Below are 19,617 nucleotides of genomic sequence, written 5' to 3' on the forward strand. Positions count from 1 at the left end.
CTGTTGCACGCTGGGAATTGTAGACAACAAAGGCGCCCCGCACAGCGCCGCGAACTCCAGCTCCCGGAATGCAGCGCGACCCCTCCCCTCCCCACCCACGCTTGGCCGTCTCCTGCCACCGGCCAGGCTGTGCTCGGTCTGGCGGACGGAGCGCGGCTCCAGCGCGAGCAGATTTTGAAAATAACGGCAGTTAGCGGGAGGGGGAGGCGAGCGCGAGCTGGAGAGGCGCGCGGTGAAGTTGAGGTGAGGATCGAGCGGCAGCCAGCGAGGGGAGGGGGAGGGAGGAGAAGTGGAGAGGAGGGAGCGAGGGGAGGGGGGAGTGAGGAGGGAGTGTGGGGAGAGGGGGAGTGGGGAGGAGGGGGGGAGGGAGTGGGGAGGAGGGGGGGAGGGAGTGGGGAGGAGGGGGGGAGGGGGTGGGGAGGAGGGGGGGGAGGGGGTGGGGAGGAGGGGGGGAGGGGGTGGGGAGGAGAGGAGGGGGAGTGGGGAGGAGGGGGGAGTGGAGAGGAGGGGGGGAGGGGGAGGAGAGGAGGGGGGGAGGGGGAGGAGAGGAGGGGGGGAGGGGGGGAGGAGAGGAGGGGGGGAGGGGGGGAGGAGAGGAGGGGGGGAGGGGGAGGAGAGGAGGGGGAGGGGGGAGGAGAGGAGGGGGAGGGGGGGAGGAGGGGAGGGGGGAGGAGAGGAGGGGGGGAGGGGGAGGAGAGGAGGGGGGGAGGAGGGGGAGGGGGGAGAGGAGGGGGGGGAGGGGGGGAGGGGAGGAGAGGAGGGGGGAGGGGAGGAGAGGAGGGAGGGGAGGAGAGGAGAGGGGGAGGAGAGGAAGGGGAGGAGGAGAGGAAGGGGGGGAGGAGGGGAGGAGAGGAGGGGGGGAGGGGGAGGAGAGGAGGGGGGGAGGGGGAGGAGAGGAGGGGGGAGGGGGAGGAGAGGAGGGCGAGGAGAGGAGGGGGGAGGAGGGGGAGGAGAGGAGGGGGGGAGGAGGGGGAGGAGAGGAGGGGGGGAGGAGGGGGGGGAGGAGGGGGGGAGGAGGGGGGGGAGGAGGGGGGAGGGGAGGGGGGAGGGGAGGAGGGGGGAGGAGAGGAGGGGGGGAGGAGAGGAGGGGGGGAGGAGGGGGAGGAGAGGAGGGGGGAGGAGAGGAGGGGGGAGGAGAGGAGGGGGGGAGGAGGGGGGAGGAGAGGAGGGGGGAGGAGAGGAGGGGGGAGGAGGGGGGAGGGGAGGAGGGGGGAGGGGAGGAGGGGGAGGGGGGGAGGAGAGGAGGGGGAGGAGGGGAGGGGGAGGGGGGGAGGGGGAGGAGAGGAGAGGGGGAGGAGAGGAGGGGGGGAGCGGGAGGAGGGGGGGAGGGGGAGGAGAGGAGGGGGGGAGGAGAGGAGGGGGGGAGGAGAGGGCGGGGGAGGAGAGGGCAGGGGAGGAGAGGAGGAGGAGGGGGAGGGGGGGAGGGGGAGGGGGGGAGGGGGGAGAGGAGGGGGGGAGGGGAGGAGAGGAGGGGGGGGAGGGGAGGAGAGGAGGGGGAGGGGGGAGGGGAGGAGAGGAGGGGGGGGAGGGGAGGAGAGGAGAGGGGGAGGAGAGGAGAGGGGGAGGAGAGGAAGGGGAGGAGGAGAGGAGGGGGAGGAGAGGAGGGGGGGAGGGGGAGGAGGGGAGGAGAGGAGGGGGGGAGGGGGAGGAGGGGAGGGGGAGGAGAGGAGGGGGGAGGAGAGGAGGGGGGGAGGAGGAGGGGAGGAGGGGGGAGGAGGAGGGGGGGAGGGGGGGAGGGGGAGGAGAGGAGGGGGGGAGGGGGGGAGGAGAGGAGGGGGGAGGAGAGGAGGGGGGGAGGAGGGGGAGGAGAGGAGGGGGGAGGAGGGGGAGGAGAGGAGGGGGGGAGGAGGGGGGAGGGGAGGAGGGGGAGAGGAGGGGGGAGGAGGGGGGAGAGGGGGAGGAGGGGGAGAGGGGGAGGAGGGGGGAGAGGAGAGGGGGAGGAGGGGGGAGAGGAGGGGGGGGAGAGGAGAGGGGGAGGAGGGGGGAGAGGAGAGGGGGAGGAGGGGGGAGAGGAGGAGGGGGGAGAGGAGAGGGGGGGAGAGGAGAGGGGGAGAGGAGGGGGGGAGAGGAGAGGGGGAGGAGAGGAGGGGGAGAGGAGAGGGGGAGGAGAGGAGGGGGAGAGGAGAGGGGGAGGAGAGGAGGGAGGAGGGGGGAGGAGAGGAGGGGAGGAGGGGGGGAGGAGAGGAGGAGGGGAGGGGGGGAGGGGAGGGGGGGAGGGGAGGGGGGGAGGAGGGGGGGGGAGGAGGGGGGAGGGGAGGAGGGGGGGGAGGAGGGGGGAGGAGGAGGGGGGAGGGGAGGGGGGGGAGGAGGGGGAGAGGGAGTGGGGTGGGGAGGGGGGGAGGAGGGGGGGAGGGGGGGAGGGGAGGGAGAGGAGGAGGGGAGAGGAGGAGGGGAGGGGGAGAGGAGGAGGGGAGGAGGGGAGGGGGAGAAGGAGGGGGAGTGGGGTAGGGAGGGAGGAGGGGGAGTGGGGTGGGGAGGAGGAGGAGGGGGAGTGGGGTGGGGAGGAGGAGGGGAGGGAGGAGGGGGGAGTGGGGTGGGGAGGAGGAGGGGAGGGAGGAGGGGGGGAGTGGGGTGGAGAGGGGGAGGGGGGAGGAGAGGAGGGGGGAGGAGAGGAGAGGAGGGGGGGAGGAGGGGGGGAGGAGAGGAGGGGGAGGGGAGAGGAGAGGGGGAGGAGAGGAGGGGGAGAGGAGAGGGGGAGGAGAGGAGGGGGAGAGGAGAGGAGGGAGGAGGGGGGGAGGAGAGGAGGGGGAGGGGAGGAGGGGGGAGGAGGGGAGGGGAGGGGGGGGAGGAGGGGAGGGAGGGAGGGGGGAGGGGAGGGAGGGGGGGAGGGGAGGGAGGGAGGAGGGGGGAGGGGAGGGAGGAGGGGGGGAGGGGAGGGAGGGAGGAGGGGGGGAGGGGAGGGAGGGAGGAGGGGGGAGGGGAGGGGGGAGGAGGGGGAGAGGGAGTGGGGAGGGGAGGGGGGGAGGAGGGGGGGAGGGGAGGGGAGGGGGAGAGGAGAGGGAGTGGGGAGGGGGAGGAAGGGGGGAGGAGGAGGAGGGGGAGTGGGGTGGGGAGGAGGAGGGGAGGGAGGAGGGGGGAGTGGGGTGGGGAGGAGGAGGGGAGGGAGGAGGGGGGGAGTGGGGTGGAGAGGGGGGAGGGGGAGGAGAGGAGAGGAGGGGGGGAGGAGAGGAGGGGGGGAGGGGGGAGGAGAGGAGGGGGGAGGGGAGAGGAGGGGGAGGGGGGAGGGGAGGGAGAGGAGGGGGGGAGGGGAAGGGGAGGAGAGGGGGGAGAAGGAGGGGGAGTGGGATGGGGAGTGAGAGGGGGGAGAGAGGGAGGGAGAGGAGGAGGGGAGGGAGAGGAGGGGGGAGGGGGAGGGAGAGGAGAGGGGGGAGAAGGAGGGGGAGTGGGATGGGGAGAGAGAGGAGGGAGAGGAGGGGGGGAGGGAGAGGAGGGGGAGGGGGAGGGAGAGGAGGGGGGAGGGGGAGGGAGAGGAGGGGGAGGAAGGAAGAGGAGGGGGGAGGGGGAGGGAGAGGAGGGGGAGGAAGGAAGAGGAGGGGGAGGGGGAGGGAGAGGAGAGGGGGAGGGAGAGGAGAGGGGGAGGGAGAGGAGGGGGGGAGGGGGAGGGAGAGGAGGGGGGAGTGGGGTGGGGAGAGGGAGGGGAGAGAGGGAGGAGGGGAGGGGGAGGGAGGAGGGGGGGGAGTGGGGGGGAGGGGGGAGGAGTGGGGAGAGGGGGGAGGGGAGGAGGGAGGGGGAGGTGAGGGAGGAGAGGGGGGAGTGGGGAGGAGAGGGGGGAGTGGGGAGGGTTGGGGGGGAGGGAGTGAGGGGGAAGTGAGGAGGGGAGGGAGTGTGGGGGAGTTGGGGGGAGGGGGAAGTGAGGAGGGGAGGGAGTGTGGGGGAGTTGGGGGGGAGGGGGAAGTGAGGAGGGGAGGGAGTGTGGGGGAGTTGGGGGGAGGGGGAAGTGAGGAGGGGAGGGAGTGTGGGGGAGTTGGGGGGAGGGGGAAGTGAGGAGGGGAGGGAGTGTGGGGGAGTTGGGGGGAGGGGGAAGTGAGGAGGGGAGGGAGTGTGGGGGAGTTGGGGGGAGGGGGAAGTGAGGAGGGGAGGGAGTGTGGGGGAGTTGGGGGGAGGGGGAAGTGAGGAGGGGAGGGAGTGTGGGGGAGTTGGGGGGAGGGGGAAGTGAGGAGGGGAGGGAGTGTGGGGGAGTTGGGGGGAGGGGGAAGTGAGGAGGGGAGGGAGTGTGGGGAGGGGGATGAGGGGGAGGAGTGTGGGGAGTTGGGGGGAGGGGGAAGTGAGGAGGGGAGGGAGTGTGGGGGAGTTGGGGGGAGGGGGAAGTGAGGAGGGGAGGGAGTGTGGGGGAGTTGGGGGAGGGGAAGTGAGGAGGGGAGGGAGTGTGGGGGAGTTGGGGGGAGGGGAAGTGAGGAGGGGAGGGAGTGTGGGGGGGTTGGGGGGAGGGGGAAGTGAGGAGGGGAGGGAGTGTGGGGGAGCTGGAGGGGGAAGTGAGGAGGGGAGGGAGTGTGGGGGAGCTGGAGGGGGAAGTGAGGAGGGGAGGGAGTGTGGGGAAGTGAGGAGGGGAGGGAGTGTGGGGGAGCTGGAGGGGGAAGTGAGGAGTGTGGGGGGGAGGGGGGAGTGAGGAGGGGAGGGAGTGTGGGGGGAGTGCGAAGTGAGGAGGGGAGGGAGTGTGGGGGAGTTGGGGGAGGGGGAAGTGAGGAGGGGAGGGAGTGTGGGGGTTGGGGGAGTGAGGAGGGGAGGCTGTGTGGGGGGTTGGGGGGAGTCGGGAGGGGAGTGGGGGGTTGTGGGGATGGGAGTGGTTGTGGGTAGGGGGTTGTGTGGTGGGGAGGGGGTGTGGGGGGGGGTTGGGGGAGGGGGTGTGGGGGGTTCGGCGGAGGGAGTGGGGGGTTCGGCGAGGGAGGAGGGGAGGGAGTGTTGGGGGGGGTTGGGGGAGGGAGGAGGGGAGGGAGCGTGGGGGGTTTGGGGGAGTGAGGAGGGGAGGGAGCGTGGGGAGTTTGGGGGAGTGAGCGTGGGGGGGTTGGGCGAGTGAGGAGGGGAGGGAGCGTGGGGGGGTTGGGGGAGTGAGGAGGGGAGGGAGTGGGGAGTTGGGGGAGGGAGGAGGGTAGGGAGTGTGGGTGGGTTGTGGGGAGGGGAGGGGGTGTGGGGACGGAGTGTGGGGGGGTTGGGCGGGGGTTGTGAGGAGGGGGTGTGTGGGGGGCTGTGGAAAGGGGAGGGGGTGTGGGGGGCAGTGGGGAGGGGTGGGGAGGGGGGTGAGGAGTGGAGGGGGCTGTGGGGGGCGGAGGGGAGGGGGTGTGTGGGGAGGGGGGTGAGGAGGGGAGGGGGTGAGGGGGCAGTGGGGAGGGGAGGGTGTGTGGGGGGAGGGGGGTGAGGAGGGGAGGGTGTGTGTGGGGAGGGGGGGAGGGGGTAAGGAGGGGAGGGTGTGTGGGGGTGGTGTGGAGAGGGGGGTGAGGAGGGGAGGGTGTGTGTGGGGAGGGGGGTGAGGAGGGGAGGGTGTGTGTGGGGAGGGTGGTGAGGAGGGGAGGGGGTGTGGGGTGGGAATGAGGATGGGAGGGGGTGTGTAGGGTGGGAATGAGGGGAGGTGGTGTGTGGGGTGGGAGTGAGGAGGGGAGGGGGTGTGTGGGGGGGAGTGAGGAGGGGAGGGGGTGTGTGGGGGGGAAGTGAGGAAGGGAGGGGATGTGTGGGGGGGGAAGTGAGGAAGGGAGGGGGTGTGTTGGGGGGGAAGTGAGGAGGTGAGGGGGTTGTCTCTCCTCCTCTGCCTCTTTGTGTGCCGCGCTTGGACGGTGTCTCCGAGGACTGTGCCCCGGCCCCACTGTAGCTGCAACCCAGAGGGGCTGGGTACGGGGAGTCTGCAGCAGCCCCCGACCACGGCAGAGCCAAGTAAGGTCTGGTGGCAGATTGGAGAGCTGCAGCCGCTTTGGGCACTTGGTGCAGGAGCAAACCATGCACAACTTTAAAACCCCGTGATGTGCACTCACACTGGAGAGGGGCAAATGATGAAGGTGGCTGTGTGGAGGTAGGGGTGCAACGGGCAAAGTCTTCGCAAAGCTCTTTTTTAAACTTCACTCCCGTGCAGAATCCGTAAAGCCAGAATAAGTTTTTATTTTGTGCAAGTTTTACCAAGCGAATTGGTTTTGTTCTGTTCACTTGTTTTACCCGTAATTGCAGTGGTTTTCTGGTTAGTGCAAACACGTCCACATTTCGATGGTGGTTGCAATGATCTTCGCATTCACTGGACGTAAGCATTTCCCCATTATATTTTGAGAGACTTTGGTTTTTTTTTTCAAGGATATTTTCCCTTGGATGTATCCTTTTAAGATCGTCAATCTGAAGATCATGTTTTTTTCATGATTTTCGTCATGAACCGCTAATTGTTTTAAATAATCCTTGTGCTAGATATTTGATGTTGCAGGGGAAAATGCAGCTGGATCTCTGGAGATTCACATGGTGCAGTTTGCATTGTTCTTGCAGAAAAGCGCAGGGAGCACAGATAAAATCTGGGTCACTTAACTTTATCAAAATTTAATTCGTATGCATTAGCAAAAAAATTGTTTATATTTGTTAGTATTGTACTTAATTTTAATGAACTATTTTAAGAGGTTGACAGCATATAGGAAAAGATCGATCTATAAAAATAAGACTTAAAGCACTAGCAAGCTTTTTGCTACTTTTATTTATCTAAATTAAGAGGGCATATACCATTGTATAAATGGAATAGATTCAATTGCTGTATAACTTACTGTAGCACTTGACACTGTTTATTGGCTGTGATTTCTATTTGAATTATTATTGGTGCAGATCCTGCATAGGTTCCAACAACAACTTGTGTTTTGCACTGGAATTAGAGAAGTTTTCAGTCAATTCTGTATTACAGACTGGTTAGTTGTACCATTGACTTCAATACCTATTCAACATGAATAAACTACATATTTTGGTACAAGCATGCGGATGTGTGGCAATAGAGTTTTCACTCAGTTTATTTACCTATGAAGTATTACATGGGAAAAAACTTCATTTGGCAGTATTGATATTTTCCACATCTGCATTAGGAATATTAAGCTTGCAAATGGGGATATGGTATTATTGTAGTTTAATTTGCTGAGATGATTATAATTATATTTTGGTATGCTGTAGAAGATCTTTAACTCAACTAAAGCATAATTGCAAAGGCAAAACACAACACAATGTGTATCATCTACAAAAATGCAGTCGTTGCTATTGGAGTAGCCCAGATGAGTGTCTTCCAAACCTGTGACCCCTGCTACCAAGAAGGACAATGTCAACAGGTGCACGTGTGCTATATGCAGGTTCCCTTCAAGTTGCACCCTGTCCTGAATTGGAAATACTATTCTTGTTCAGTGTTGCTGGCTCTAAATCCTGGAGTTCCTAATTCAATGTTACTGGGAATGGCTTATACAGATGGAGTGCAGCAATTTCATGAAGTGTATGGCTCACCACTAGCTTCTCAAGACCAATTTTGAATTGCTGATCTTGCTGGGGCACCCCACCAAAAAAATGAAATTCTACCAAAACTACAAAAACAAGGGGACACTTAATATACCAGTTCTATTTTTCTATCTCCTCCCTTAACCCTTCCAGTTTGTGTACTATCCAGTTTTGGAAGAGAGGATTTTCCTTGGGTTAGGAAGACTATTGACTTTGGACTAATCTCATACTCATTATCTATCCTTTAGATTCTGGCTTCTAACCACACTTTCAGAACTAAACAAGATTATTTACATTCTTGACATTCTATTTGTCCCAATAAACCCTCCATCACTAAGACTATTTACTTCCACCATTTGTAACAGCACCTCTGCCTAAGCTGATCTTTCTCTAAAGCCTTATCCATGCTTTAGTCATTTCTGTACTTGAGTATTTTGATACTTTCAGGGCAGCCTGTCATATTGCAATCTCTAAGTTTCAGTTTATCCAAAATCCTACTGCCTGTAGTTCTCCACCAATCAGTAATTGCACACCACTTGTTCTAGATTGCTTCCAGTTCTCTGACACTTCTAGATTAAATTTTCATATGCATTGGTTGTTCAGATCCATTAATATGGATACATCCGAAATTCACAGCTCCATATCCCTGTAACTTTGTTCAATAAAAATATGCTTTTATGAAATTTATGGGTGTGGGGATAAAGTAAATAAGTACAATTTATTTTTCAATTCACATTTCTTGGCTTCATGTTATGGAAAATTGTGATACGGACAGTTTTCCAGGAACGTAGTTCTCTTTCTCTTCTTCCTCCCCCCTACTATCATTGTTGTCTGTTTAAAACCCAGCTCAACTCTCCTGGTATCTATATTATCCACACCATTTAGACTGATTATTTTCTGAAGTGTCTGGTCAATATACTAATAAGTGAAGTTGTGTTGGAATAAAAACTGAAAAGCTGAATTATAACAATGTAAAGAAGCCTTATTGTGCTCAGGCTGATCAAGTTTGCTATAGAAGTAGTTTGCTGCAAACATTTAGTTGAAAGGTGAAAAGAAATGTATAGAAATGAAGCAAAATTACACAAAACACAAATAACTATAGTAATATGCACTGATGCATAAACTGGGCATGTTATCCAATTAGTAGGGTCATAGAGTATGATGGAGTTGTACAGCATAGAAACAGGTTCCTTCAGCTCAACTCATTCATGCTGACTGTGATGCCTACCTACATTGACCTCCTTTGCTTGCATTAGGTCCGTATCCCTCTACTTTACTATCCAAGTTCTTGTCGAAATGCCCTTTAAATGCTTTAATTTTATCTGCCGCTACCACTTCCTCTGGCAGTTCGTTGCATATAACCACCACCTTCTGTGTGGAAAAACTGGTTTCTCAGATCTCCTTTAAATTTCTCCCCTCTCACCTTAAACCTATGTCCTCTAGTTTCAGACTCTTCCACCCGAGGAAAGAGACTCTAATTATCTATGCCCCTTATAATCTTTAAAAACCTCTATAAACTCACCCCTCAGCCTCCAGTGAGAATAAACCCAGCCTATCCGATCTCTCCTTATAAGTAAAGCCATCCATTCCAGGCAACCACCTGGTAAATCTGCACTTTTTCTGATGCTACCACATCCTTCCTGTAGAGTCATGAACAGAACTGTATGCAATATTCCAAGTGAAGCCCGACCAATATTTTATAGAGCTGCAGCATGATATCCTAACTCTTACATTCAGTGCCCTGGCTATGAAGGTAAACATGACAAATGCCTTCTTCACTACCCTTTTACTTGTGTTGCCATTTTCAGGAAGCTATGAACTTGCACCCCAAGGTCCTTTTATCTCTTGCACGCCAACACTCCTGAGGTTCCTGCCATTTACTGTATACATCCTGTTAGTATTTAATGCCCCAAATGCATTACCTCACACTTGTCTGGATTAAATTCCATCTGCCACTGCTCCACCCAACTTTCCAACTGATCTTTGTCCTGTTTCCTTTCACAACCTTCACTTTCTATAATTACATCAATTTTTGTGTCAGCAAACCATTTTGTAAGGCCATATACAAACATGCTGTAGATTCCAAGGACAGAATATTCTTCCTGGGGTGACCAGCCTAGAATTTTCCAGATGTACTGTAACCGAAGCTCTATGGATACAACATAAACTCACACACAACAGAATGGGTTAAATTTTTAGAACATGTCATGTTAATAAGTGTGACTTGAGCTAGTAATAGCAAGGGAAGCAGAACAATGACTAGGGAAAACAACTGAATTATTGGGAGATTGTGAAGTCAACATTCCTTGGAGAACTACTGGTTACATTATGTTCATAGATCAGCTTGTCTCTCACATTCATGCCTGCACATTGCAAAGTGGAAATCATAAATGAGCTGTCTGATGGTGCCATGTATATCAAAGTGCTCTGCACTTGTGTATCTATGCAGTCTAGGGGTAATTGTGCTCAGAGGGAGGCTCAGACAAATGACTCCCAGGCTCCAGAAGTATGCCAGGAAGGAAAGGCATTTATTCTGTAAACTGCTAGGTTCCATGGATTAGAAAGAATTTATCACTGACAACCTCACACTATTCTAAAGCCAGGTTAAGTGCCTCACCTGTGTTACTGGTCAATCATCAGCAATGACACAGGCAAATTTTAAAAACTGGCACCTGAAGTTCAATGTCCAGGCCCAGGTAAAGTGACTTGAATGCTTCTTGGCCTGTAGCATGTAGTACACTTGCACTGAGCCACTGTGTCCCACTCTGACTCCTGATAAGTGTCACCTCGGCTCCTTGAGGGAATGTCACTTGTGCCTATCCATTGACCAATATTTCAGCTATTCTGGTTTCTATGAAGTGCAGCTACCTTTGGGGGCATTTCTAGTCTTCGTTTGCAGGTCTTCCTGCAACAACCCCACCTGAGAGTGCATATGCAATGGCAAATCTTTTGAAATAGAAAGCTTTATTGTGCATCCTGGTCCTCAGTACCATTCATTCCTGTGTGTGCACAGAAGTTTAGCATGGTGGCAGGCCAGATTGAGCAAGATAAAAGGTACTTGAATAAAAATAGTGAAACATTAACTTTTCATAGAAGTTTAGTTTGTTTCCAAAGATGCAAACATAGGAACTTCAATATTTTTTGGTTAGCATGATGTCATTTGCAAAGCTACTAACAAGCAGAAATGTTTAGATAGTTGTGTTTAATTGTCCACTAAGCCCTCATCTGAAGTTTCTGCTGCTGTACCTGACTGCTATGGCTTTGCCATTATTTTGACAGCAAATTTGAGTCCCATATTTAACTTTTCATGGCTGGGGACATTTTTAAATGTTAGTTAGGTCCCACTTGGAATGTGTGGAAGGATGTAATTAAATGAGAGAAGGTGCAAAAAAGATTCACAGACACATTGCTGGGATTGGAGGGCTTCAGTTATCAGGAGAGATTGGATAGGCTGGGTCTGTTTTCCCTTGAGCAAATGAGGCTGAGAGGTGATTTGACAGAGGTATATAAAAATTGAGAGGTGTAGTGTGGATAGCCAGTGTCTGTTTCCCATGGTTGGGGCTATCTAAAACTAGAGGGCATAGGTTTAAGGTCAGAGGGAAGAAGTTTAAAGAGGATCTGAGGGTTAAACTTTTCACACAAAGAGTAATTGGTATCTGGAATGAGTTACCAGAAGAGGTGGTGGAGGCAGGAACATTAACAACATTTCAGAGGCATATGGATGGATACTTGAATGAGTAAGGTAGAGAAGGATATGAAATTAATGCAGGTGTGGGATTGGCACAATGGTTAGCATGGACACAGTAGGCTGAAAGGCCTTTTTCTATGCTATACAACTCTGACTCTGGATTTGGCAGCATTGAGCTGGGTAAATTGTATTAATTGTATTTAGTGAAGTGAGCAATGTATAATCTTGAAAATATTGTTCATATAAATTACTTAGTCACCTATTTGGTTATGGATTTTTGACTCGGTAGCATTCCCAAAGACAACGAGTAGCGTCTGAGGATGTGTTTCTGTGTTTAAATATATTTTATATACTGGAATCTTGCTAAATTTAAGTGCAATCAGTGCTGAAAGGGGTCATCTTGACATTAAATATAGAGAGGTGCATTACTGACAGCTCTGCTGTGTCGCGTCCTGGCACAAAGCCCTGCCTTGTCTGCTGCTGTGCTGTGACCCTGGCTGGAAAACAGCTGAAGTGATCATATTGTTGTATGGCTTGGTGTGGTGTGTGCTGCTGAGGAAATATGCAATGGTTGCCTCAGAGGGCTGGTGAGCAGTATGGTCATTCAGCACTGTAGTGTGGGCTTCAGGAGTGTATCTTGACTGGCATGGTGAGTGCAGGCATTTACTGGGAATTAATAGCAGCTGCTCCATGTGTTGGAGTGACCACAATTGAGTTTGTTAACATAGAGAAAACTCCAGGCTGGGAGGAGCTATATAATCAAACAAACAGGAGACAACAGCTTCTATTACATTCAACTGGAGATGGACAGAGACCATAGGAATAACTGCAGGGCCCCAACAATGCTTGGTAACATAGGGCCCTGAGCTCCATGTCAGTACTACACCACTCGGTCCAGCCCATTCAACAGCGGCCTACCTAGGCAGCCATTCCACATTGTCTCAGTCGTTTGTTCCACACCAGCCATACAGCAATAACATCATTGCTGCAGAAGTGCCTATGGAGGGCAGGGGTTTGCACCAAGTTCCTGGTACAGCACAGCCAAGCTTGAGCAGATGTCCTTTTTAAAGTACAGGGAGTATGTACCTGTGAAGGTTAGGACTGCAGGACCAAGGACACACAGGCATTCTGTGGTGTGCCAAGTGAGGTATCTATGTTGATTTACAGTGATATCCTCATTCTTTTGCCCAATCTTTCACTATATTTGTGCAAATATAATATACTATAATATTCCACAAAAACAACTGAATGACCTACTCATCTGCTCCATCATTCAATAAGATCATAGCTGAGAATATGTTCCTCAAATCAACTGTCCTGTCCTCTTTCCCTATTAATTCCCTTGCTGATTAAAATTCTACCTTGGCTTCGAATATACTCAGGGATTCAATCTCCATTGCTTTCTGGGTCAAGGAATTCCAAAGTCTTGAATGTGTACTCCTGTATTCTGAGATTATGCTTTCTGGTCTAAGATTTATGTGAGAAGAGACATTCTCCCAGCATTTACCCTGTCAAGTTCCCTAGCTTGCTCACAGAAAATGACTGTACTGCACTTCTGGTTGAGCCACATTTCCCTATCTTTGAAGAGGAATTTGGGCTTCATATTGGGTAATTGAGCTACAGGCTAAAAAAAGGGAAATGCTTTAGTTTCTTTCTGCCTTGCCACAACTTGGTTTCAGTGCAATGTCAAAAGAGAATATCATACTGCACTAATGTGAATATTTTTCACTCTTTACCCCCCCCCCCCCCCACACCTTTTTTTAACCATCTTAAAATGCTTAATTTGAAATTGTATTTATATTTGGGCAGTTGACCTGTACCCAGTTGTAGATGAATGTCCAGAAATTACTCTCAAATATTCTTAAATGACCTTTGTGGTTAAGTGAGAAAGGACCTTAATTTGTCTGTCTGGGAAAGTTTTGATCTTAGTTGATACTGTTCAGAACTTGAGTTTAATATTAATCTTTCACCATGTATGACTAATTTACCTGACTAATGCAATAAACAGACAGTTACATGTAGTAGTATAAGCTTGTCTAAGAGAGAATCAGAATCTACTGAGGTGCATTTCTTATAGTTCCAATCAATGCTCAGTTTTGTTGGGAGAAGGTATATGAGAGCTGCTCAACCAAGGAAAGCCACACCATAGAGAGAATGCAAATTTGTCAGTTTTTATCATGGTTGGTTGTATCTATTATGTGGGTTTGAAATCTGTGTTTTTCATCCTCTATGCAGTAGTGCTTCTCTAGCATGTAGGCCTTTTACCCTCAATTGGCCAGTTTCCTAATACATTTGTGAAGTCAAAATGCAGGCAAGAAAAATGTCAAAATGGGTATCATTTAAAAAAAAATATTTTTGTTAAGCAGACACTACATTTTACATTCTTTTTGTTTTAGATACAGGCAGTTCACAATAAAATATTAAAAGCAACATCTTTCTTTGGTTTACCAAGCAATTTTCTAGTAAATTGTATTCACATTGAAGTGGATATCCCAAAGAAGAATCTGGCATAGGGCTTGAGAAAACCACCAAAAGATTTTTCTGATAACCTCTGGAGTAGCAGTTTTATATATAAAAATAGCCAAATATATTTGCCAAGATGACCAACCTCTACTAAAGAACTATAGAGCTTAAAATGTGTATCTTCATCTGCCTGTAACTGAACCCAAGAAAGCAGATTTTAAGATATTTTTAAAGATAAGGTTTTAAGTATTATAATTTCTGGTAAAAAAACTCACTTTCTTATTTTTGCATGTGTTGATTATTGCTTCATAAAAATGAATAATAATAATTGCAAATTCAAGTTAGAAAGCATTGTTTCATTCTTAAGAATATAACATCTTGATGTTCTTTTTTTTAGAAACTTTATTCCTCAAGGGATGGATATTTACTATACATTGTATGCAACTTGACTATAAGGACAACTAAAGAAAATGGATCATATCCAGACTAATACTACGCTATCGCAAAATCCTCATTCCAGTTGGTGTAATGATTCTCTTCATAGACCTTTACACGTAGCAGTATTTTGCTGAATTTACTATGGAATCTAAGGACATTTCATGCTTCAGCAGAAAACCCTGTGAAGTTCAACGGGTAGCTGAAGATATTTCTGAAGCAAACAAAATAGGATGTTGTGGATTTGAAGCCCGGTGGCGAATCTGCAATAATAAGAAACTGAACAAGGAAACCGCTATGATTCCTGAAGCACATATTTCAGTTTTTCAGACTGAAGACACTATTTCTGATCAAATGTTGAACTTTTCTCGAAGTGGAATAACGTGTGAAGACAAGTTTAATGGTGCAAAAGTTGATGAATTGGATACCACTACCAATACTCACTGCTTGTTCACAGAAAAATATAATGGAGATGACGCATTGCTGCCTATTCCAAGCCAGAACTGGAGTTACTTTGAGTCCTTCATAAATGAAAATAAAGAAGAATTTTTAGATCTTTGCACAATAAATGATTTTTCAACTAACTTAATAAGTGAGGAAGACAGTGACAGTTTTTTGTTTGATGATGAATCAATACTAAATAGTGATGTCTGTTCACTGAAAATAAGATATGAATCTTTTCAGGACAATATAAAAGAGAAAACTAATGCTCATCAAGATGATGCACAGCTTCAGTTTTTTCCCAGTACCTGTTGTAATGGAACAAAAAAAGAGGGGAAAACTCCCACAAAAAATTCTGCTGCTGAGGAAGAGAGAAGGGAACATGACAATCCAGAACATCATAGTTTGTGTCAATTAGGAAGTAAAAAGTGTCTTCTGTCAGGTGTTTTTATGGATGACTGGAAAGATGCTGAGAGTTCACTGGATTCAGTCTGTTTATCGTCTGTTCTAAGTGAAGATCAAGGAAACTGGAAGTTTTTAAAGAAAAGTGCTGATAGGTATTCAAATCAAACCAATTATACTTTGAGGGCTAAACGGCAGATACGGTACAGTGATGATTATTTATATGACATTGATTCCCTAGAGACCATGAAAACATTGGGGAAAATGGATCATGTTACAGATACTCCAAAAGAGGATGATGACGACTGGTGCCCTAGAAAAAGGAAGAAAACTGGCAAAAAAGAGCCACCTGTAATTATCAAATACATAATTGTCAATCGGTTTAAAGGGCACAAAAACATGCATGTAAAAATTAGTAGATTAGATTGTACAGAACGACAGGTATTATTGACTGATGAAGTAGTGAAAAAATATAAAAAACTTTCACCACTTAAGGAATTTTGGTCTCCAGTTCCTAACTGTAATGTATATCATAACCAAGAAAAAAATGATGGGAAATTAAAAATCTGTTCAGATGCTGGTATGTCTTATATGTTCTTTGCTTCTAAAAATAAAAAACAACAAACACTTGCAAATGGGACCGCATCAGTTAAAATAGGGCATACTTTGAATCGCCAAAAAGATAGTGTCATTGAAACGGTTGACTCAAACACAAAAGTACCGAAGAAGGTACAAAAGTACGATAAGTCTGTTTATGAATTTACAGATGAAATAGAATTAAAGCGTATCACTATTCGGACTGTGAGTAAGGGTGGATGGTTAAGAGACATGCAGCAAGAGGATTCATTCCAAAAGTTAAAGAAACAAAACATACTTCCAAAGAAGAGAACAAATGCTCAGGATGGTAAAGGTACCAGTGGCAGAGATAACTTAGAAAATCCAGATGAAAACCCTCAAGTCCTAAATGCAGATGTGCACAAAATCCAAGGTCAATGGAATTCTGCTTCTGGTTCATTAGGTAATTTCAACACCACCAGTTTGCATTCTTCCATAGCTGGTAATAAAATAGAAACTTCTGGGGAGTTACTTTCTCTAGATCCACCTAGCAGTCCAGACTGCCCAGTAGCATCTGTTTACAATATACACTCTGCTCCAGAAATCCCTGGAGGATATTTCCGATCTCTGCTGGATGGCGATGATTCCTCAGTTAATGAAAATTTCCAAATTCCCCCACAGGATTCCAGTACTGGTCAGCAGTTCAAAGAAGATGTAACTGAAAATCCATTTTCTTCTCCACGGCAAAGACAAATTAACACCTCCACAAGATGCCGTGGTGGTGAATCAAATGTCGTTCCGTTGGAAGTTGAACCAAACATCCAGGAAGCTTGCAATGCAGAGACTACTCAAAGTGTACGTCGACACAGAGTAATGAACAAAGAGTTATTTTCTTCATGTGAAGTTGACTCAGAAAATGAAAAAATGAAGAATCAATTAAATGTTAACAATAGTGCAAATCAATATGGCTTCAAGATGTACAGTTGTCAAAATGAAATAAATGCCAACTTCACACAGAAAGTAAGTGAAGAAACAAAACATCTCTTTACTTCAAAAGATACCCTCTGCATTTTAGATATTTCAAACTTTACAGCTGGGAAAGCAAAGCCAACACTTAGCTCTGAATTTTCAAAAGAGCGTACACCAGAAATTCCCTCCAAGGTGGTAAAATCTGATGTGAATTCCTTGCAGCAGTGCAGCCAAAATCATTTTCCCAAGAAGGCTCCATTATTAAATGAATGTTCAGAGCAATTTCAGATTCACAGTGAACTATATTATACAACTATCCAGACTCTCTGCACTAAAAGTGAGCCCACATCTGTTTCATTCTCACCATGTGCACAATCTTCCAATCAGTTACAAACATTTGATCATGTGGGTTCAAATAATTATAAATGTTCCAAAGTTAATAAGGCAATAAATAGCTTTAAAAAAAGACATGCAAAATCAAATACAAAGCAATGGGACAGAAGAGCTATTCAAAAGTATAAAAATTACAACAATGAGATCAAAGCCATTAAAATAGAGAATATTGAAAAGGACAGTACATCATCAGAAAACTATAAAGTTGAAGAATACTCTTCAGACATATTATATGCAAACCCAAAAAAACAACCTGATAAGGCCTGTAAGCCCACAAAAGGGTTTACTAATAAAGATTTAGAAATGTGTACAAAACTTATGAAGAAAGGTTTGATGAGTACAAAAAACAAGCTCTCTATAAAGGAAGAAAAACTGAATACGAAAGCTAAGTACTGGATTGCACCGGCAGAGTCGTATGAGAATGTGCCTAGTAACATTCCTAGAGGAAGCAGATTATTAAATAGTGATCAGAGAGAATTTGAGGAACCTGGTAATATCCTTTCCAACATAGTCTCTGGAATGGCAGCAGTTAAGCAATTTATGATGGCTTCAGTTCAACCAATCTTAAATCAGGGAGAAGTTGTTCTTCCTGCTGTTAATCAGTTTATGGAAGTGCAAAATGGTTCCAAATGGAAACCCAAACCAATCCAGACGTTGCACATTGGCACAAAAGACTTGAAAAATAAACCATTGCATGTTTCTGAATGTACCCCGGACAATGTAGGTTTTGATGGTTACCCTGTAGGTCACGTTGCAAATTGCTGTGTTCAAAGTGTCTTTGCTTCTAGCACACAAATAGCTGACTGTAGCTGTACAAGCAATGCACTTTGTGAATGAAGAGGATATTATATCATTTGAACTATTTTTTATCTCCTACTCAAAACACTGGTATGTCTTAATATACTTGGAGCCCTTACTCAGTAGAAGCCTCTGTTAAGTACATTTCAGCATACAAAGTATTTTGAGACTTTGCCTACCAAAATGTATCATGTCTTATATAGATGTGGTATGAGAACTGCAGAATTTTTCATGGTGCCGTTTATGAAAAGTCTATTTTTTTTTATTACATTTAAGAAAATAACACCTCAAATCTAAGACTATCTTTGAAGGCATACACAAATGTGATTTGCTTCCAACTTCTCCAATCCAAAATTTTGTGAACAGTAGCTTAAGTCTAGGATACATTTCAATGTATTTAGAATTTGATTTTTATACTTTGACTGAATTTCTTCAGATCTGCAGATTTTTTGAGAAAACTCACCTTAATAGCCAAGCATTACTGTTTAGCTTTACTGTAAATTAAATTAATTACCCTGATTTAAATGTTTTTTTATATAAAATTATCCTTTTGTCCAATCTGCATCTCTCTGACTTTCAAGAATCAAGAAGTCAAATATTTTATACTGTTAACCTGAGGTAAAACACTTTTTTGCTTTATTAGGAACATTTTTACCAAATGAATTTTAGAAGATCTAAAGTAAAAATTGAGCATATTTCACAGTGTGAAAGCATTATGCAATATGCTTTTGTTTTTCCACTATTTGGATTGAAACCACTGTAAATAGAAAAGCTATCTATTTTGATTTATTTGAGAAAATTTTATTGTGGAGATTTGCTTAACCTTGTGAATTGCAACCCATGTTAGCCTCGGATTTCTTTTTATTTCCCTTAAGAGCATGAAAGCTAAATTTGATGTCTTAAGGAAAGTAGAATTAAAAATAGGTTTGGGAATGTTTCCATTGCTTGTATATAGACAAAAAGAGATTACCTGGAATTTGAAATCACTGGGGTGGCAAGGGGAAGGGAACATGTTTAAAACCAACTCCTTACACAGTAGCACAGTAAACCAATCCATTATGCTTCAGTTACATAACATATTTTGTAGTTTAATAACTTCATTTCAGGTTGATGGAAGAAAGGTAATTCGTTATTCATAATTTATGCCATTAATTTTGTAGAATTTTTTTAAAAACATTTTGATTTAAATTACTGCCTTATCAAGTAGTAATTCATTCTTGTTTGAATTAAATGAATGCAAAACTAAAGTAAATGACCTAGTTTGAGTTATGATGAATACAGCATTGCAGTATAATTATAATCTTTGTGGATTGGCACACTAACAAACCACTTAAAATTTCAATATTCGGGGCAGCTAATAAAGATGAAATACATAGAAATGTGTGTGGAACTGTAATTAACAGCATTTGCTCTGGCAATTAATGACAAAATCAGAAAATTATCTCCAAGTTCCCCTACTTCTCTAGAATCTATGCTAGTTTTGTGAAGGACATTCCATGACAGTACAGTGATGCAACAAGTAGAATTACTGCTGTACAAATCCAGCAACCTGTGTTCAGTTCTGAACTCCTGTGCTGTCTGTGTGGAGTTTACACATTTTCCCTCTAACAGCATGGATTTCCTCCACATACACTGGTTTCCTCCCACATCCCAAATCCACGCAGGTTGTTGTAGATTAGCTGCTGTAAATTGCCCCTAGTGTGTAGGTGAGTGGTAAAATCTCAGGGGGGAATTGATGAGAATGAGGGTAGAATAAAATAGTATAAATGGGTGTTTGAGGGTCAGTTTGGACATTGGGCCATAGAACCTGTTTCTATGTTGTATGGTTCTATGAATTTACAGTACTTGGATAGGAAAATCCATGGAACACACCAGGAAAGGGTATGCTTGTCATTCATGAATAAGTAGATTTTCAAAGGCATAAATCTTAATTACCATCAAACCACTTCTCTGCCTCTGAACATGTTTGTTCTCTCCTTTTGGACCTTGGTTCTTGGGAGATTTTTTAAAAAGACAGCACATAAAGGAAATGAGTACATTTTCCT

At 48.1% G+C, this 19,617-nt stretch overlaps 1 protein-coding gene across 1 annotated transcript; it reads left to right on the forward strand.

Moving 5' to 3' along the window:
- Positions 1 to 99: 99 nt before the first annotated feature.
- LOC127576174 (neurite extension and migration factor-like) lies at positions 100 to 18,170 on the forward strand. The gene is made up of 2 exons (XM_052026566.1): positions 100 to 243; positions 13,977 to 18,170. Exon 2 carries the CDS (start codon positions 14,159 to 14,161, stop codon positions 17,609 to 17,611), a length of 3,453 nt encoding a protein of 1,150 aa, XP_051882526.1. The 5' UTR covers positions 100 to 243; positions 13,977 to 14,158; the 3' UTR covers positions 17,612 to 18,170.
- The last annotated feature ends 1,447 nt before the right edge of the window (positions 18,171 to 19,617 follow it).

Source organism: Pristis pectinata, chromosome 11 (assembly GCF_009764475.1).
Source record: "Pristis pectinata isolate sPriPec2 chromosome 11, sPriPec2.1.pri, whole genome shotgun sequence".
NCBI classification, from domain to species: Eukaryota; Metazoa; Chordata; class Chondrichthyes; order Rhinopristiformes; family Pristidae; genus Pristis; species Pristis pectinata.

Coding starts and splice junctions, on each gene's coding strand:
- LOC127576174 (XM_052026566.1), top strand. CDS start 14,159: ATGGAATCTAAGGACATTTCATGCTTCAGCAGAAAACCCTGTGAAGTT.